Source organism: Protopterus annectens, chromosome 2.part1, assembly GCF_019279795.1.
Source record: "Protopterus annectens isolate FY-2018-M chromosome 2.part1, PAN1.0, whole genome shotgun sequence".
NCBI lineage: Eukaryota > Metazoa > Chordata > Ceratodontiformes > Protopteridae > Protopterus > Protopterus annectens.
Genome location: NC_056729.1, coordinates 945921401 through 945940017, shown reverse-complemented (window position 1 = coordinate 945940017; position 18617 = coordinate 945921401). Strand labels below are relative to the sequence as shown.

The 18617-nt window shown below is 42.6% G+C and overlaps 1 protein-coding gene across 1 annotated transcript in view; it reads right to left on the bottom strand.

Moving 5' to 3' along the window:
- LOC122794923 (probable ATP-dependent RNA helicase DDX60) overlaps positions 1-18617 on the bottom strand; it is a 2818219-nt gene that overhangs the window by 980210 nt on the left and 1819392 nt on the right. Inside the window, exon 27 of the mRNA XM_044063516.1 lies at positions 4438-4478. Within this exon, the coding sequence (XP_043919451.1) occupies positions 4438-4478 (41 nt within the window). The remainder of the gene's footprint in view (positions 1-4437; positions 4479-18617) is intronic.

Here is an 18617-nt window from a genome sequence, read left to right as displayed (position 1 = left end):
ACACTTGGAGTAGAAGTTATTATCGCTTCCGAGGTGATCGTTGGAACTGACTTCAGTGCGGTGAGGGGGGAGTTCGGTGCCGAGGCTACCAAAGACAATAATGCTGGAGCCATAGTTACTGTAGTTGAGGTCAGTACCGTAGATGTCAGTGTCGAAGGCGGCGCCGATGCAGAAGTCATGGTAATGTCCACAGAGGAAACTGGAGCTGATCTTGGAACCAGAATAGTCAGAGCCGAGAGAGCAATCTTATGCTCTGTAGAAGACTTGTGGGCCTTGTGTTTGTGGGACTTACCCTTATCACCAGCCGGTGAAGAGGGATCAGAAAGTGGACATTTCTTGTCCTTCAATGGAGGGGTTGAGACCTCCGACACAGAAAGGGCCTCTGAGAAAGGTGAGGGTAGTATGCCTTTCAAGATAAGCTTGTTTTTCCTCTCATTCAGCGTCCACTGACTAAAGCTTAGACAAATCTGGCAAGGAGGTTTCACAGAGAGGTGGGAAACCCCCAGACAATAGACACAATCTTCATGTAAGTCGCTGTTGGGGAGTTTGCCATTGCAGGAAGTGCAATGTTTGAACCCCGAAGTCCCTTTTTTATCAGACATATCCAATACACAACCAAATAAAATACTGAGAAGGAACAGACGAAAAAGAGAGAAATACCAACGATGGTATCAAGGATACCACAAGGGTAGGAGACGGCATTACCAATGATGGTTTGAGAAATACCCAGAGGGTAGAGCTAGATATAGAAATAGGGTAGAAAAAGAGTTACATCAGAAAAAAATTCAAAATACAGTAAAAGTTTATAAAAATATGACAGCTGGAGAGCTCGGTGAAATGCTGCTATATGGCTGCGCAGCAAACGAGATCTGGGGTAACTGGGGAGAAGGGCATTGTGGGTAGCAGCTTAGTTCGAGAGTTTTTGGTGTATGCGAGCTTGGTATTAGGCCAACTCGGTTCCGAGGGCTCGGAACCGAACCCATCAGTGACGAATGGGAAGAAGATTAACAACATCAGATTCTATGTTAAGTACATATTGTATACTTCAGTCTATCAGTAATGTGCGACAACATGAATAATCTATAAGTAAGTTAAACATTTTATCTTACTATAATCAGTCTATTTAAAATCTATTTTTAAGAAAGTTATTTACTGTGTTGCACATTAATAATTAATTCAAGAATAACTTACTAATAAATACATTATTTGATACATGTTCACATATATTTATTTAAAGAATCAGGAAGTTAATGGATTTGATTTGAAGATTTACTGTACAATGAATATTGATACTCCATTTCTTGTTATAACAGTAATAGAAAAGCAACTTTAAGTAATTAATATGTGCATCTGTCTTTAATTTATTTAAAAGGAAGAGCAGTAAGATACTTGTGCTGTCAGGAAATGCCATTCTGGTTTGGCTTTCTGGTTTTGTGACACTGATCTGCTGCTTAGTTTAAAAGAATGAAAGCCAAATAGTATTTGTAGTTGAAAATAATGATGATTTGCAGCATAACTTCATCTGGTTTTACTTCAGTTATCCTAATCAGCAGATCGAATCGCAAAATGCATCAATCCCCCAACACACAAAAGAAAAAAGGAACTAAAAAATATATTATAAAAGGCATGACAGATTAACAGCACAGCTGCACTTTACACTTAATTCCTGGTGTTGGATGTAATACGGAAGAAGTAAATGGCTTATTTTACTACAGATAAATGACTACTTACTATTTCATATCACTGATGCAAAACACAACACAAATGTAGTTATTGCAAACACTTTCATTTTCATTTTGAGTGCAAACAGTTAATTATCAATATAATGTCTCTAGCACAGTGACCATCCACACTGCAGCACTTAAAGCATAATATTTACTAACACCATGTATTCATACATCTCAACTTCTTTTGCTTAAGAATTGCATACCAAGCCAAAAATAATGGGTCAGTGGCACAAATCAGGAGAACCTTTTAAAATGACACTATTTCACCTCTGTGTGTGTGTGTGTGTGTGTGTGTGTGTGTGTGTGTGTGTGTGTGCCTGCTAGCTGGACAGCAAGATTTGCAGCTGTGGACTGACAAGTGTTGACAAGGTAATGGGTAGCAGGTAGTGACATCGAACAAACAAATTTCCCTACACTAACCAGGTATCATGTGTGTGTGTGTGTGTGTGTGTGTGTGTGTGTGTGTGTGTGTGTGTGTGTGTGTGTGTGTGTGTGTGCGCGGTGTAAAAGAACAATGGAATAAATCTGTACTGACTGTTGCTGCCATGCTTAGGGGGGCACTTCTGTAAGTGCAGTGGACTGGCTCCAGTAGGTAGGGATGGGAGTTCTGAGCTAACATCCACCAATCACGCTATTACAGCAGTGTTTTGCAGAGAGGTGGGAAAAGCCTCAAAGTTGACTGGTATGTCATGTGTGTGTGGTTGGCTGTGTGTTTGTGGGGAGTGAAGGTGTGCCTTTGTAAGTGTGGTGTGAAAGTTATGCATTGTGAAACGAAGAGATTAAGAGTAAAATTGTGCTCAGTGTAGTCCCTAGTGATTTCTTTTTTGCCTGACTGAGGCATATACATTGCACCTGTGTTTGTCAGTACATTGTTTGACTGCCCTGTTTGGAGTATGGTATCACTGCTACAGCTGCAGGTAGCATTTCAATCCATGTGTGTCATGAAGTATGTACATGCCTGTCTGATTTGGGGTTTTTGCATTGAAGAACAGATGATTAGGAGTCTTGGGTTGCTTATCAGCGTACCCCAGAAGCATCACTAATTTTGGCTTATACTTTTGCTCTGACAGACTACAATCCATAAAGCTTTTTGAAAAAAGGTGTTAGATTCGCATGAACAAATAATGACATTCACTGCAATTAAAGATTTTTTTCTTCAGAAAATGAATACTAATTCACGTAAGCTTACTTAATCAGTAGTATTGCTATTTTTCAAAGTATCTGATTTGGAAGTTTTCTCCATGATTCTGTTACTGAGAGGATGAAATATATGCTACAAGTATACAACTATGACAAACTACATAAAGCAGTAGTAACAGAAAGTACTGGATCACATCAGAAGCTTGGGAGGTCATTGTTTGGAAGAAACCGAGAACTGTTTCATTGTTATGTAATGCTTGGCATTAAATGCCATAGATCAGCTTATGTTGCAACAGAATAACTGCAAAGATAACCATGTTGTCATTCAGAAATCATACCTCTGAAACGTCCCTGATTTTGACTCAGATTTTAGCTGTGTCCCTCTTAATCCCTACTAAAACTGATGACTTTTCGAGAAAAGGTGGTCAATTATACGTAATAAATAATGATAATAATTTAGAGTTTTAGACTTCTTCTACTTCAGAATATTAATATTAATTCACATTCTCTTATTCTGTCAATGGCTCCAGTTATTAGCACTAACCTTATAAAACAGTTGGATTTGTCCCCGATTCTGTTCAGATTTGATGACAGCTATGACCAGAATGCAATTCAAATTGAATATTTTACTGTGCACATTTTAAGAAATGGATAGATTAACTTAAACTCTGGATTAATTTGATATATGTGCTATTTAGAAATAATTCCTACAAAATGCTATTCAGAAATGAAAAGACAAATGGAACAGTTTTAGTGACACACCAGGCTGTGATTTATTTGATGGATATTGTCATGCAAAGGTGACTATAAAGTTAATATATTTTATATTTTGTATCTATGGAGCCTTTCTCCCCAGGACTCCATTGAAAATGGGCTCATTTGGCCCAGTGGACCATCCTGGCAAACAAACTTCAAATAAATAAAATAAATAAAAATAGTTGAATCTAGCCAAGCTGGAAATGTGTGACTCTAGCTCATTGAAGGAGGGGAGATAGGAGAAGTAACTTGGCGAGGAAATGAAACTTGCCAAAACTACGCTTTGTATTTTATATCTCAGTAATTTGTTGACAGTTTTGCAAGCTTCTTTCAGAGAATGTGCATAACATCAGTAGGAACATTTGTAAAACTCATGCAGACTAGTCAGTGACACACAATCTGCAGTATCTCAAACTTTGCAGTTTTTTTAAGCGTTCGTTTCTAAGTGGATTTAAGTTTAGTCTGACAACAATGGTAGGGCTACTTATTCTTACAACATGTGCATTATGGTACAGATTTAGCTTTCCAAAGGAATCACGACAGTCGCATATAAGGATAAAAAAAGATAAAGTTAGAAATGAGTACTTATTTTGCTGAAAGCAGAGCTTTGAGAGGTTCAGTAACTCATGGCAAGATAAAGAATACATGTTTTTTCATCAGTTGCCCGTAATGGTCCTTTAACTACAATTTACAAACCCATGGCTCATGTGGAGGATCCTGTATTAATGACAAACTGGCTAATGAAAAATTAAATTACAACAAAGCATGTATTCTAATAAGAAAATAAAATGAAAATGCTGTGAAATGTCCTTACCTGGTTAGCAGTTGTGTCCTTTTAAGCATGTAATTTAATGTCTGAAAAATAACAATTAAAAAATGTCACACAAAATAAAAGTTGACTGATAAGTAGCTACATTCACCACAACTAGTTGTTGTTTTGTTTGTGACCAAAGTTCAAGAAAAATATAGTTCACTCATTAAATGACTGCATTTGAATTTTTTTTCATAAAGTGATATTCTTGCATTAATGTTTGTTTTTTCTAACTACACAGAAGCATTTTTCTGATTTGTCCTTTTCCGGATATTTGAGTGTAATCACCACACTCTATGCTCTACATACACAACTGAAAGAACTAGTTACTGGGATGAAAGAAAAGGCTCAGAAAGTATAGTTCTGTACACTTACCATAAATGTAGATGTATGAGTGTATTCACTGTTGCAGTCATCACACTTGGGTTATTTGCCTGCAGGTAGCCCTCAGTTGGCCCGAATACCAGAGACTTAGTATTTCTGCATTGGATGCTGTCATTTCTTCAATGAAGTCAGGTCATCAGGGGTATTAAAACAGGCAGCCGACACCATTACATCAGTTTTTCTTTCCACAAATGTCAGGAACCCCCAAACAGGGAGATAGGAAATGGTGTGGAAAACACCACCAGTAAAAAGTAAATACCAATACCAGTAGGAATAGCCATAGAGAGGAGAGATAAAGAGATAGAGAAAACCAGGGAGCTGGAGAGAGGGAAACCAAGACTGCAAAAATGAATACACTCCAACATCTACATTTATGGTAAGTGTACACAACTATACTATGTTCTTCATGATTCACTGTTGCAATCATCACACTTGGGTTGATTCCCAAAGCTGAGGAAGGGTGGAGGCAGTCAAGAAGAGTTAGGGTTGGCTGGTAGGCCTTGCAAGACTGCTGTAGCAAATCCTGCCCTGGATTTGGAAAAGATAGGCAGGTGTTAATGCTTGGTGAAGGTGTGCACAGAACTCCAAGTAACAGCTTCCAGTATGTCCCTGGTAGGGACTCCCCTGAAAAATGCTGTACAGGTTGATGTAGCCCTAATAGAATGTGTTCTGACCCCCTGAGGGGTTGGTTTTCCATGGTGCTTGTAGCAGAAATGGATGCAGTGTGCTATTCATTTGGAAATGGTTTGTTTTGAAATGGTCTTGCCCTCTGCCCCTGTTGCAAAGCTGACTAGAAGCTGGTCAGATTTTCTGAAAGGCTTAGTCCTATCAAGGTAAAACCTGAGCTGTCTGTGCACGTCCAAAGAGTGCAGGATCATTTCCCCTTTATTCTGAGGATTAGGGAAGAAGGTAGGGAAGAAGGTTGGCAAATGGATGGATTGGTTGAGAGCCACACTGGACACCACTTTTGGCATAAAGGAAGGGTTAGTCCTGAGGGAAACCCTGTCAGCATGGAAAATAATGAAGGGTTCTACAGCTATCAGTGCTTATAACTCAGACACTCTTCTAGCTGAAGTGATGGCTAGAAGCAAGGCTGTTTTCCAAGAGAGGAATTTTAACTCTGCTGAAGCAGCAGGTTCAAAAGGGGGAAGTGTTAGCTTTTCCAGTACAAAGTTAAGGTCCCAAGCAGGGGTGGGTGTTCTCCTTGATGGCCTTAAGTTGTTTGCCCCTCTCAGGAACTGTTTGATGAGATGGTGAGAGAATAGAGGTGGCTCAGTATTGTAATGAGCCGAAATGGCAGAGGCATGGATCTTAATGGAGGAGAAGGATAGGCCTCTGTGGAGTAGTTCTGCTAGGTAATCCAGGATTAGTAGTAAGGACGGCAGTGCTGTGTCTTTCCTTTAGACTGAATCCAAGAACAATACCTTTTCCACTTTTTGGCATAGGATTTCCTAGTACTGGGCCTTCTGGCTTCAAGGATAACATCCAGCACCTGTTTGCTTAGGGTTGCTGGTGGAGTATTTAAGGAATAAGCCAGGCTGCAAGATTTAGGGTTTGCAATTGTGGATGCAAAATCTGTCACTCCTGCTGGGAAAGCAGGGTTGGGATCTGGTGTAGGTGCCAGGGTGACATCGTTGTCAGGCTGCGCAGGAGTGGGTACCAGTGCTGACGTGGCCAGTCCGGAGCAATCAGAACTGTCCTTGGCCTATCTTGTCTTATCTTGAGTAATGCTCTTGAGAGAAGGGGCAGAGGGGGAAAGGCATAGATTGAGAGGTTTTCCAATTGAAAGGATAGTGCATCCACCTTCCAGGCCCTACTGTGAGGGTTCCTGGTGCAGAATTTGCTTAACTGGTGGTTGTCTGGGGAGGCAAAGAGATCTAACTTTGGGGTCCCCCATTTCTGGATCAGAAGGTTGAAGGTGCTGGGCTCCAATTTCCACTCATGTGAGTCTAGAAGATTTCTGCTTAAGTTGTCTACCGTTGAGTTTTGTTTGCCTGTCAGGAATTGAGCTTGCAAATGGATTTGGTTGTCCAAGGCCATGTTCCACAGGGCCATGGCTAACCTGCAGAGTGGGTAAGAATGGGTTCCCCCCGGCTTGTTGATGTACCACATAACTGTGGTGTTGTCTGTTGTTATCAGCAGTTGTCCTGGAAAGTGTAGGTATCTGAAAATTGTCAGGGCATTCTGTACAGCTAGCATGTCTTTTTGGTTGGTGTGCAGGAGAATTAGACTTGGGCTCCAGTGGCCCTGTATACATTTGCCAGCCATGTGAGCCCCCCATGCATAGTCTGATGCGTCTGTGGTCAGGGTCTGGGTGGCATGGGGTTGAGTAAAAGGCAGTCCATTGTTGTGGTTGCATGCTTCTGCCCACCAAAGAAACTCTGTCTTTAGACAAGGTATGATAAACTGTACAAGTTTATCTGGCCCTCAATGTAAACAATGTACTGTAATTCATTTGACTATTACTATATACTGTATTCTTTGTCACTGCTAATGCTTGGAGCTTTTCTCCCCGGGCCGCTACTGAAAATGGACATATATCCAGTTAGACTAGCCAGCCCAAACAAAAAATAAAATAAATAAAAATGATAGGAATGACTGTTTCCAGGTGCTGAGAATGTTGGCACCAAAGACTTTTTAAGTACTATTGAAGTTTCCTCATATGCAGTCTTGCATATGAAATTAGCAGAATACATGAGGCCATGAACCCTAGGGCTTGCAGTATTGTTCTTGCAGATAGCTGGGTTCTGGTGGCCATTTGTTTGAAGTAGTCTGTCAGATAGACCTGTTATTCTGAAGTGAGGAATGCCATCTGGGAAGTTGTGTCCAAGCTTGCTCCCAGGAATACAATCTTTTGACTGGGTACCACTTGTGATTTCCTTTCGTTGATGGTGTACCCCAATGAAGTTAGAAGGCTTTTTACAAATGCCAGGTGCTGAAGCAGCAATTCCTGACTGTCCGCCTGAATCAGGCAGTCATCCAAGTACGGGTAAATTTGGATATTTCTTTGCCTGCAGTATGCAATGGCTGAAGCCAGGCATTTTTTGAATACCCTGGGCACAGTACATAAGCCAAAGGGAAGTGCAGAGAACTGATACTGCATAGACCCTGCTCTGAAACGTAGATACTTCCTGCAAGACTCCCTTATGGGGATGTGCAAATAGGCTTCTTTTAAGTCTAGGGTGACTAACCAGGCATCCTTGGCTAACATAGGGAGAAGCTGTTGCAGGGTAAGCATCTTGAATTTTGGTACCACCAGGAATGTGTATTGAATTGAAAGGTCCAGGATTGGGTGCCAAGAGCCCTCTTTCCTGGGTACCAGGAAAAGTCTGGAGTAGAATCCTTGCCTTCTGTTCTACTGGAACAGGCTGAATAGCTCTGATATTGAGCAGGGAAAGTACTTGGATTTGTGCCTCTGTCCACTGATTTGGAGGAAGTTCTGGAAACCCGCTTGGAGTTGGCAGTGAATGGAAATACAATTTGTACCCCTGGGATACAATGTTGAGGACCCATCGGTCCTGAGAAATGGACATCCAGTTTTTTGCATGAAGGGCACAAGCAATTGGGCAGGGCTGGGAAGTAGAGTTGAGAAGTCATTGTGAGCTTTTTCCATAAGGAGGTGGCTTACCACTCCCTGCTTTAGGGGTGGGGGCACTTCATTGCTTAGATCTCTGCATGCACTGAGCCTGTAGTCTGGGTGGTCTGTTTCCCCTGGGTCTTGTTTGGGAAGGCCTGGAGGGGGCTGGAAAGGACCAGTGTTTTGAAGGGCAATGCCTACAGAATCTAGGTGGTTGCACTTGTAGGAATTCTTTAACAGTTTGCATAGATTTAGCCTTTTCTTCCATCTTTTGAAGAACTTCTTCAGCTTTGGCTCCTCCTCTGCAAGAAAGACTGATGTAATGGCATCAGCTGCCTGTTTTAATACCCCTGACGACCTGACATCATAAAAGAAGCCACAGCATCTGACGCAGATATACTAAGTCTCTGGTATTCGGGCCAACTGAAGGCTACCTGCAGGCAGATAACCCAAGTGTGATGACTGCAACAGTGAAACACGAAGCACATCAACCTTTGTCTCCATGTGCCTGAGAATCAGTTTACCAAGTCTTCACAGTTATGTGTTTATTACTCGTCCTAGTCCTCTTAACATTGTTTCCTCAATCCAATATTGAACATTCTTACTTCTTGCAAGACCTGATCTTGAGCCTAGTATTCCAAAATATTGATTACAGGCATTAGACTCAAAACCACGATGAAGCAGTGAGCTTTCTTCATTGTGATTCATTATAAGAATAGCCTGGTGAAGGTCTCAAGATTCAGTTGAGACGATTCTGCAGAATATGAAAATATGCATTAGGGACAAGTTGACAGAGATGTGTGGTTGGCAGGTGAAAGTTAAAAAAAAATGATCAAAATAAAGTGTAGAAAATAATGTATGTAGTGCATGGAGCTTGGTGATTACGTTCTGATATCCAGAAAACGACAAATCAGTTATACACTTCTACAGTGCAAGACCCAATCTTAAAAAGAAATTATGTGTTACCGCAACATTCCATCTGTGTTGTCGATCTTCACTTATCCTTGACTGTGGGTTTGGTTCCATATCTCGGAACTGACTTGGCTGTTATTCCAGCTCATGCCTTCCAAAAATTCTCGAGCTTAGCTTTACCTATAAAGCTCCTCTCAGGATTACCTCAGACTGAGTTTGCACAAGATAGTGACAGACAGAAGATAACAAATCAGAGGCTATATCTGTATTCATAAATTGATAATTCAACCTATTGGGATAGATCCATTCCACCAAGAAGCCCGAAAGGCAGGGGGAAGGATCATAGACTCATAGGAGGTTACTAGGCTAATGACCCTGGAGCCCTTACAAGCCTAGCCAAGAGTTTATCCCAAAAAAAAGAAACACCAGTCAGCACCTGTTGCCCCTGTCAATGAGGGACAAAGTTGGAACCCCTGGGACAAATTTGTGGTTTCCCATCCACTTATCAAGGCTTCGCTTGAAGAGGGTCAGCGAGGTACTCTGTTTGACATGTATGGGAAGTCTATTCCAGAGACAGGGCAGACTCTGGGAAACAAACCTGTCCCTCCAGCAGGTTTTGTTGATGCCGCATATTAGTTTTAGTCCTATCGAGTGGGTAATGCACAAGGAGTTAGACTTACATTTATGGAGCATCTCTAGTAGGGCAGGGTCTGATATTGCCTTGTAGGCGAGACACAAATCACCTCTGAGAAATTCTTATGATACCAAGTAAAGTGATAGTGATTTGAGCCTGTCCGCATAAGACAGGTGTTGGAAGGCCATGGATTCTCTTTGTGTGGTATTTTTGTGGCTTTTCCAGTTGTTGCAGGTGTTTGGCGATGTCCATACCAAATGGGGTGTTATACTAAAGTATAGGTCTAATGAGGGAGGAGTACAGACAGGTAATAGCCTCCGTTTTTCTGGATGCAACCCCTTTACTTATGAGATGAACTAAGTAAAAGGCTTTTCTGATCACTGCCACCACATGATGGTTGAATATGAAATTGTTGTCAACCTGAGTACCCAGGTTTATCACCATGGGTTGTGTGCTTAGGGGGTTGCCATTGATGTGGTAATCAGTATGGTCCGTGTTTTTGCTGAATGATATGATAATACATTTTTCTGCGTTTAACTTAAGGCCATGACTTTGGTACCAGTTCTATGAGATGCGAGACCCTCTTGCAGTATGTTAATGTCATTTGGGGAGTCAATAACGGCACCCAACCTGCAGTCATCCACAAACATTTTCAGCTACAGGCCCTTGGTCTTTTCCTGGACCTCTGAGAAGTAGATGCCAAACAGTAGGGGTCTCAGGACAGATCCCTGGGGAACACCACTAGTGACAGGTCTGCAGTCGGAGGTGGTGGTGCCCATTTTGACCTTGTGGGTCCTATCTGTGAGCCAGTTGGCCCCCCATCTGATGAGACAGGGATTAACACCAAGTTGTGTTAACTTTTCAATGATGCCTGAGTGGGGAATTGTGTCAAAGGCCTTGGCCAGGTCAGGTAAGGTGTATGTACTGACTTTCCCTCATCCACGGCCTTGGTGACCGTCTCAAAGAAGTCAACTAGGTTCAATAAGCAAGACCTGTCCCTGACAGGCAGGAGGGTGGGGATGTCAAGGATAAGTGAAGATCGACAACACAGATGGAATGTTATCTAAGACAGAACTTCTTTATCTGACGTTGTCAATCTTCACTTAATCCTTGACTGTGGAACAGAGTCCCCAGCTACCAAAATCTTGGGAGGTCTCATGGAAGTATATTCCTGAGCACCATCGAACCAAATGATGCTCTTCCCCTAGAGATCAGATCCAGTTTGTAATGAGTAACAAAGGTATGCAGAGAGGCTGAAGTAGCCACTGCACACATATCATCTATAGATGCCCTGGCATGGAAGACTGCAGAAGTGGCTACTGCCCTTGTAGAATGTGCCTTTACAGATTCCAGCAGTTGCACTCCTGGCAGTTGCACTTTCCTTTTGTTATAAATGAAAGTTATGCAGTCCTTGAGCCATTTAGCCAGAGTAACCTTAGAAACTGGTTTGCCAAGAGCAGCAGAAGAGAAAGAAACAAACAACTGATTTTTCTGAATTCCCTCATTCTGTGAAAGTAAAAACTTAATTATCTGTGAACATCCAGCAAATGCAGACAATATTCACCTTTGTTTGAAAATATGGGAAAAAATACAGGAAGTTGTATATTCTGATTGATATTAGTGTCAGGTATTACTTTTGGTAAAAAGGATTTGTTCTTAAAGACACTGTCCTTATGAAAGATCAGGTAAGGAGGTTTGCAAGGTAAGGCTTGTAACTCAGATATTCTCCTAGCAGAGATAATAGCAATCAAAAATAAGATCTTCCATGATAAATGTTTCAAATTGCAACTTGCATATGGTTCAAAAGGGGAACTAGTTAAAGATTGTAGCACTAGATTGAGGTCCCAAGCCATACAAGGATCCTTGTATGGAGGTCTCAATAATAAGGTTCCTTTCAGAAAGGCGTTACAAATCTTGTGGGATATTAAAGCTAAATTACTTAGACCATTATGAAAATTTGAAATTGCAGCTAAATGCACTCGTATAGTTGAAGAGGACAGCCTTGCACTGAAAAGAGATGCTAAATATTCCAAGACCTTATGAACTGGTTCAGAATATGGGTCAAGATCACTGTTAGTAGCCCATTTTGAAAATGTTTGCCACTTGCTGCTGTATAATCGTCTAGTCAAAGGTTTGTGGAAGGCTAAGACAATTCGCTGAACTGGGGCAGTGAGATTAGAATGCCTGGCTATCGTGAGAACTGGAGAAGCCATGCAGTGAGCTTGAGATTGTGAAGATTCAGGTGAGTAAGTCCATCTGGATGGGAAAATAGTTCTGGAACTGAGTCCAGTATCAAAGGTTTCTGAATTAGGTAAGGCCAAAGAAAAGGGAAACTATATTTGTCAAAGCCAAAAAGGGGCGATGTAAATTATCTTGTTCTTCAGCCTGTTGGCTGTCTTTAAAATAATGGAAAATGAGAGGGATCTGGGGAAAGGTGCATAACAGACCGGGGGGGGGGGGGGATCGTGAAGGAAAGCATCTCTTGGTGACTCCCCCAGAGGGGGGGGGAAACAAGAGCAAAGTAGCTGCTGCACTTTTTGTACAGGGAGGATGCAAAGAGATCGCAGCAGGGCTGGCCCCATTGATGAAATATCCTTTCTTCCACAAAAGGGTTGAGAGACCACTTATGAGGAATCAAAATACTCCTGCTCAATTTGTCCTCAATCATGCTGGAGCTCCCTGGAATATGCCTTGCAATTACAAAGTGGTCAGATGATATTACCCATTGCCATACCCTGAGCGCTTCTCAACAAAGAGGATAAGATTTGTTTTCCCCTTGTTTGTTGATGTAGCATACCACTGATGTGTTGTCTGTGTAGATTGCAATTATTCCCGAGGGGAGGGCTTCTTGAAATGCTTGTAATGCCAGGAGCACTGCCCTCATCTCTAGAACACTGATGTGCAAATTGGCTTCTAACTGGGATGAAATGCCTTGGACTGCCTTTCCCAGATAGTGATCCTCCACCCTATCTGGGATGCGTCCGTGGTCACTATGGCTTGGGGTTGAGGAGGAACAAATGGACGGCCTGTCAAAATTTCTTTGGAATGAAGCCACCAACTCAGGTCTTTCCTGCATAAACTGGTAATCATAACTTGATGAGACATAGGGTGATTGAGGAAAGACCATTACACTAACAGCCATTGCAGAATTCACATGTGAAACCTCACAAGTGGAACTAAAGTGATGGTGGCCGCCATCAATCCTAGGGCCTGTAACAAAAGTCTTGCAGTCAATGTTCTGCTGCAAATAATCTGGCTGACTTGGAATTTTATTCTCTAAAGTCTTTCTTTGGGGAGAGAAGCAATACAGGTGCTTGTATTTAATACCGCTCCTATGAACTCTAAATGCTGTGTTGGCTCCAGATGGGACTTTTCATAGTTTACTGTGATCCCCAGTGAGGCGCAAGCTTGAAGAACATAGTTTCTTGCCTGCAGCAGCAGATGCCTAATGGTTGAGGTAATAAATCAGTCATCGATGTATGAAAACACCTGGAATCCTTGCAGTCTGAAGTGGGCTGCAACCATTGTCATGCATTTGGTGAACACCCTGGGTGCTGTAGTGAGACCAAAGAGCTGGGCTCTGAAATGATAGTGACTAGCTCCCAGCCAGAAGTGCAGGATGCTTGTTAATTTTTATCTGATAATAACACTCACTGAAGATCTATTCAGCACATCCAATCATCTTTTCCTAAGAATGGAAAAATAGAATGAACTGTGACCATCCGGAATTTGGTTTATCGAACTGATTTGTTCAACACATTGACAGCCAAACTCTGTCTCCAGTCCTGTTTTCTTTGGCACTAAAAAGAATCCTGAGTAAACTCCAGATCCTATCTGGTCTGGTGGGACTGCTTGGATGACTCTTTTGTCAAGCAGTTTTTGAATTTCTAAGCCTGCTGCATCCCTGTGACTAGGTGGAACATCTGGGATTCTCTTTGCTGGGTAACCTCTGGTTATAATCCTCTGCACCCAGTTGTCTGTTAGGTTTAGCCAGGCTGGTAGGTGCAGGGAGAGTCATAGCCTGACTACCTCCAGAGGATGGCAATCAGGCCTCCATTCAGAAGTGCTGATAAGAGTTACCAGGAAACAAATCCTTGGAACCCTGATTTTGTGGGCTAGCTCTGCCTCTAGCATGACGTCTTCTATTATAACTCTCCCTTCTGCCCTGAGGGGAGTCGCTACCACGTGAGTCCTGGAAGGGCCCTTGGGACTTTTTGAGTCACAGCTTCTCACTCCTCTGTTTCCAGGAGTAGGGCCATTGAGGAGTGGAAAAGCATACTCCCACAGTAGAAAGGGTCTTTCCATTCTTCTCACATCTGGCAAGGGTCTCTTTAACTTTGGGGATAAAAAAAAAATGTTATGTCAAAGGAAGCATTGATAAAAGAAGACTTAAATGGCTCCACAAACTCACATAAGTGCATCCAGGTGCGTCTCCTCATGCCTATGCCAGAACCCACTGCCCTAGTCATTGATGGTATGTCAAAGGAAGCATTGATAAAAGAAGACTTAAATGGCTCCACAAACTCACATAAGTGCATCCAGGTGTGTCTCCTCATGCCAGAACCCACTGCCCTAGTCATCCCTTCTGCTGTGTGTGCAATGAGCCTCATGGATGAGTTGCATACTGAATCACGAGTTGCTAGCTGGGAAGCTACTTTATCCTGAACCCCCTCAGCTACCGTTCCTGTTGGAGGGTCTGATAGCTCCTTTATCAGATCTCAGTGAAGTCTAGTGAAATGTTCCATGAAGTTTAAGGATCTAAGCGTGAAGGTCAATGAAGCAGATACGCACTTCCCAAATCTATCCATCCTCATAGACTCTTTATTAGGAGGACGGCTAGTAGGACTCTTATTAGCAAGTTCCTTTTTAGTGGCTGTCACAATCACCATGGCATCTACTGGTACCCCTTTAGCCCAATGTTGCAGATCCTCTGGAGCTGACAAAATACAGTCTGGTCTCTTTGGGATTGGCTCAATGGAATCAAGAATCTACAAAGCCTGCTGTGCAATCAACTTAGTCAGATCATCAGCAGGCGGAGATATCCAAGAAGTAGATGGTTGGGCATGGAAAGCCTCTAGGTATACTGACTCCTCTGAGGAAGGCTGTGGGGAAGTCCAGCCACCTTTCTGCTTCCGGATCTCTAGAATGTCACTGAATGAGACATCTTCCAGAGGTTGCTTTGGGGAACCTTCCCCTTCATCGAAGTCAGTATCTTCTGTGCAAGACTCTTCAGGGGAATCCAAGTGCTTCCTCTTGCACTTTCTCTTCAGGGGTATCTCCTTGGTGGAATGGGCCAGGGAGGTGTCTGAAGAAGACATGACTGCCATGGTTGAATCCTGAGGTTTCCATGTCTGCTGTCCCGTGGTAGAGGCTGGAGGTATCTCTTGGTGAGGGGAAGGACAGGGATGCTATTCCAATGAGACAAGTATATACTGGGAGCTCATAGTGCACAAGGCCCTCCCCGTGGCCTGGAAAGCAGGCCTCCACAAAGAGGAATGGGAGCCTGTAATGAAAATAGACACCTTCAAAACCATGGTCCCATCCCACACCAAGGTTTCTGCCCCCGAGCCCAAAGCTGGAGTTAAATTTACGTGTGCTGAAGCCCTGAAAAGTATAGATGGCTCTGGCAACATTGGAGTTGATCCACGCTCCCCAGAACCAACAACACAGCTCTGACCTCAAGAAGTCTCTGGTTCCAACAGAACTGAAGAGCTCAGGGTATTCATTGTTGCCAGAGAAAGAGATCTAACATGCGCCAAAACAGTCAACAGTGGGACTGTTAGAACTGGGAACTCTGAAGGCTCAGTTGGAGTCAGAGGAAGAACGAGGATCTGTTTAGAGACATGTAAGGTTCCAGAGCCAGAAGTGCTAGGAACCAAGGAAATGGCTAATCCCCTCTCTGCCAGGAGCTGGTCCACCAGCCTCAAAACATTGGACTCTGTGAAGCTCTTGATGAATCGGACTGAACAGACCAACGGGGACCAGGGTCTATCCAAGAATGGGCTTGGAGGTCGGTCTGCAAAAGGGTCAATAGACAGAGAATACATTGTACATGGCAAATCCTGAAAAGAATATTCCTTCGGTTCCAATACTTGTGGAATGAAGGAGGGGGAAGAAGCCTGCTCTAATAAAGTAGTGTGTGTCATTATTGTCGGTTTAGAGGATGGCACAGATGGCACCAAGGATAGTAGCTGCTTTCCATTTGGTTCCACCGAAACAGTGGGACCCGGAGAAGTCTTAGCCTTTTTCATAGTCGGTTTCGATGAAACTTTTGGAACCAAGTGACTCATCTTCTTGGATCCTTCATGTCTAGATAAGGAGGAAGAGGGGGAGCTAACATCTGTTCTGGAGAATACAGACAGGGGTTGGGAGGGTGGCCTAATGGTTAAGGTGTTCGCCTTACAAACACAAGGTGCAGGATTTGAGTCTCACAAGGGATAATTGGCTAAGCTTAAAAAAAATGGCTCGCAAGGGCAGTTAGCCTAGTACTAATCTATGCCCCTAAGATATAGTCTCATCTAAACTAGATTTTATAAGGCCTCTCAAGATTAGCTTATTTTTTCTCTCTGCGAGGGCCTGGTGACTAATGCCATGACAGATGGCACAGTCTTCTTGAAGGTGCAATGGGCCCAAGCAGTAGACACACAGAGTGTCTGTTGGAGTAGGTAGTTTCTGTTCACACTTCTGGCATCTCTTGAAACCAGAAGTACCTTAAGTTTCCTCAGCCATAGCAGCAAAAACACAGAAAGGTAGATAGAGAGGGGAAGAAAGGTTATTTTTTTTCTTCCTAATAAATTGGAGAAGAATAACGTATCAACGATGGCATGAAAGAATTACCATAATGGTAAACAGATACAGGGAAAAAAAGGGAGGGGCATACTGACAATGTTGTGAAAGATTACTATAGAGGTAGCAGGAAGAAAGAGAACTACCAATGATGGGATTCAAGAAAAAACACTGTTTGTGTTAATGAGGAGGGGCTGGGTAAATAAATAATAAAGTAAAACAATAGAAATAAAAGATTAAAAAAAAAAAAAAAACATAAAATAACACTTACAGTTGAAATAAAGGCTAGCTCAACAGCTGACAGAAACGGAACACATCTGGCACTTTAAAGCGGCAAAAGAGATCTGAGGTAATCCTGAGAGAAGCATTATGGGTAAAGCTAAGCTCGAAAGTTTTTGGTGGGTGCAAGCTGGAATAACGGCTGAGTCGGTTATGAGATACAGAACTGAACTACCAGTCAAGGATTAAGTGAAGAATGACAACATCAGATCAAATGTTAAGCATCCCTGCTTCACTTGTTAAGATCAGATATTACATTAGGAAGTTAAACTTGCCAGTACTGACCAGCAAACAACAGCAGAAGAATTAAAAACAGATTTGTTTCTGCCTGTTACTGGTGCCAGTATAATGTGTCCCTGACCTTTTGTAACATAACAGAATGCCTTACATTGTCTTTCAGACAGCTCTCACTAAGTGCTTTACAGTTCTGAAAGGCTACACAACACACTGCGTTTTTTAAATGTTTTCCCCTGTAACTAGTAGTATGTGGAGCAGATAAATCCCCATGTACTACAAAGAATTATGATCAGGTCTCCAATCATAAGCTGTTATTATGTGTTCTCGACATGGATACCAAGATTCGCCTCTTGAGTTTTGCTCTCTAGGTGAATTTTTTGGCATCCACGTCTCAAACTCATAATAACCCAGTCATGATCCATGACCCACTCATAATCGTTTATACTGTTATGCATGTCAGCATAAAGAAGAGGGCTTATTATGTTTATTGAAGCAAATGCCAAGAAGGCAGGACATAACACTGACATTCATAGAACCAAAAATGGAAGAATGAAGTTTCACTTAGGAAAACAGCTGGCTTAGTGGTAACTTGCGTTGGCTATGGTATACAGTGTCCTGGGTTCAAGACATGCAAGGGCTGATTATTTAGTTATCCCACTCCACAAAGGGGGAGGCAATACTGATGCTGGGAACTATCACCCTATTAGCCTGACGAGGTCATGGAATGTATCATCATGGAACTCATAAACAAAGACATTGGTAACCTCCAAACTCTGGATGCCACCCAGTTCAGGTTTGTGAAAGGCAGATCATGCCTTCTGAACCTGATCTACTTCTTTGAAGCAGTCACCAAAGCCACAGACGAGGGTAAGGTGGTTCACACAGCCTATCTTGACCTCGCCAAGGCTTTCGACACCATCCCCCATTCTGGAATTATAGCTAAACTCACTAAACTAGGTATAAATCCCTATGTCACAAGGTGGGTTGCCAACTGGCTCACTGACAGAACCCACACTGTAAAAGTTGCAGACTCCAAATCTGACTTCAAACCAGTGACAAGTGGAGTAATAGAGGGTACAGTCCTGGGACCTCTCCTGTTTGGTATCTACTTCTCTGAAGTACAGGCTAACATAGAAGGCCTCTGGCTAACGAAGTTTGCAGATGAATGCAAACTAGGAGCCATAGTCGAGTCCCCAAATGATGGGGACATCCTACAGAAGAGCTTCACTGAGACAGTTGCCTGGTGTCAGAGGCATGGCCTCAAGCTCAATGCCAAAAAGTGCATTGTCAACTCTATGGCAAAAACTCTGTACCCATGAACTACCACATAAACGGCAGTCTACTTAATGCTGAATAAGTGATAAGAGACCTTGG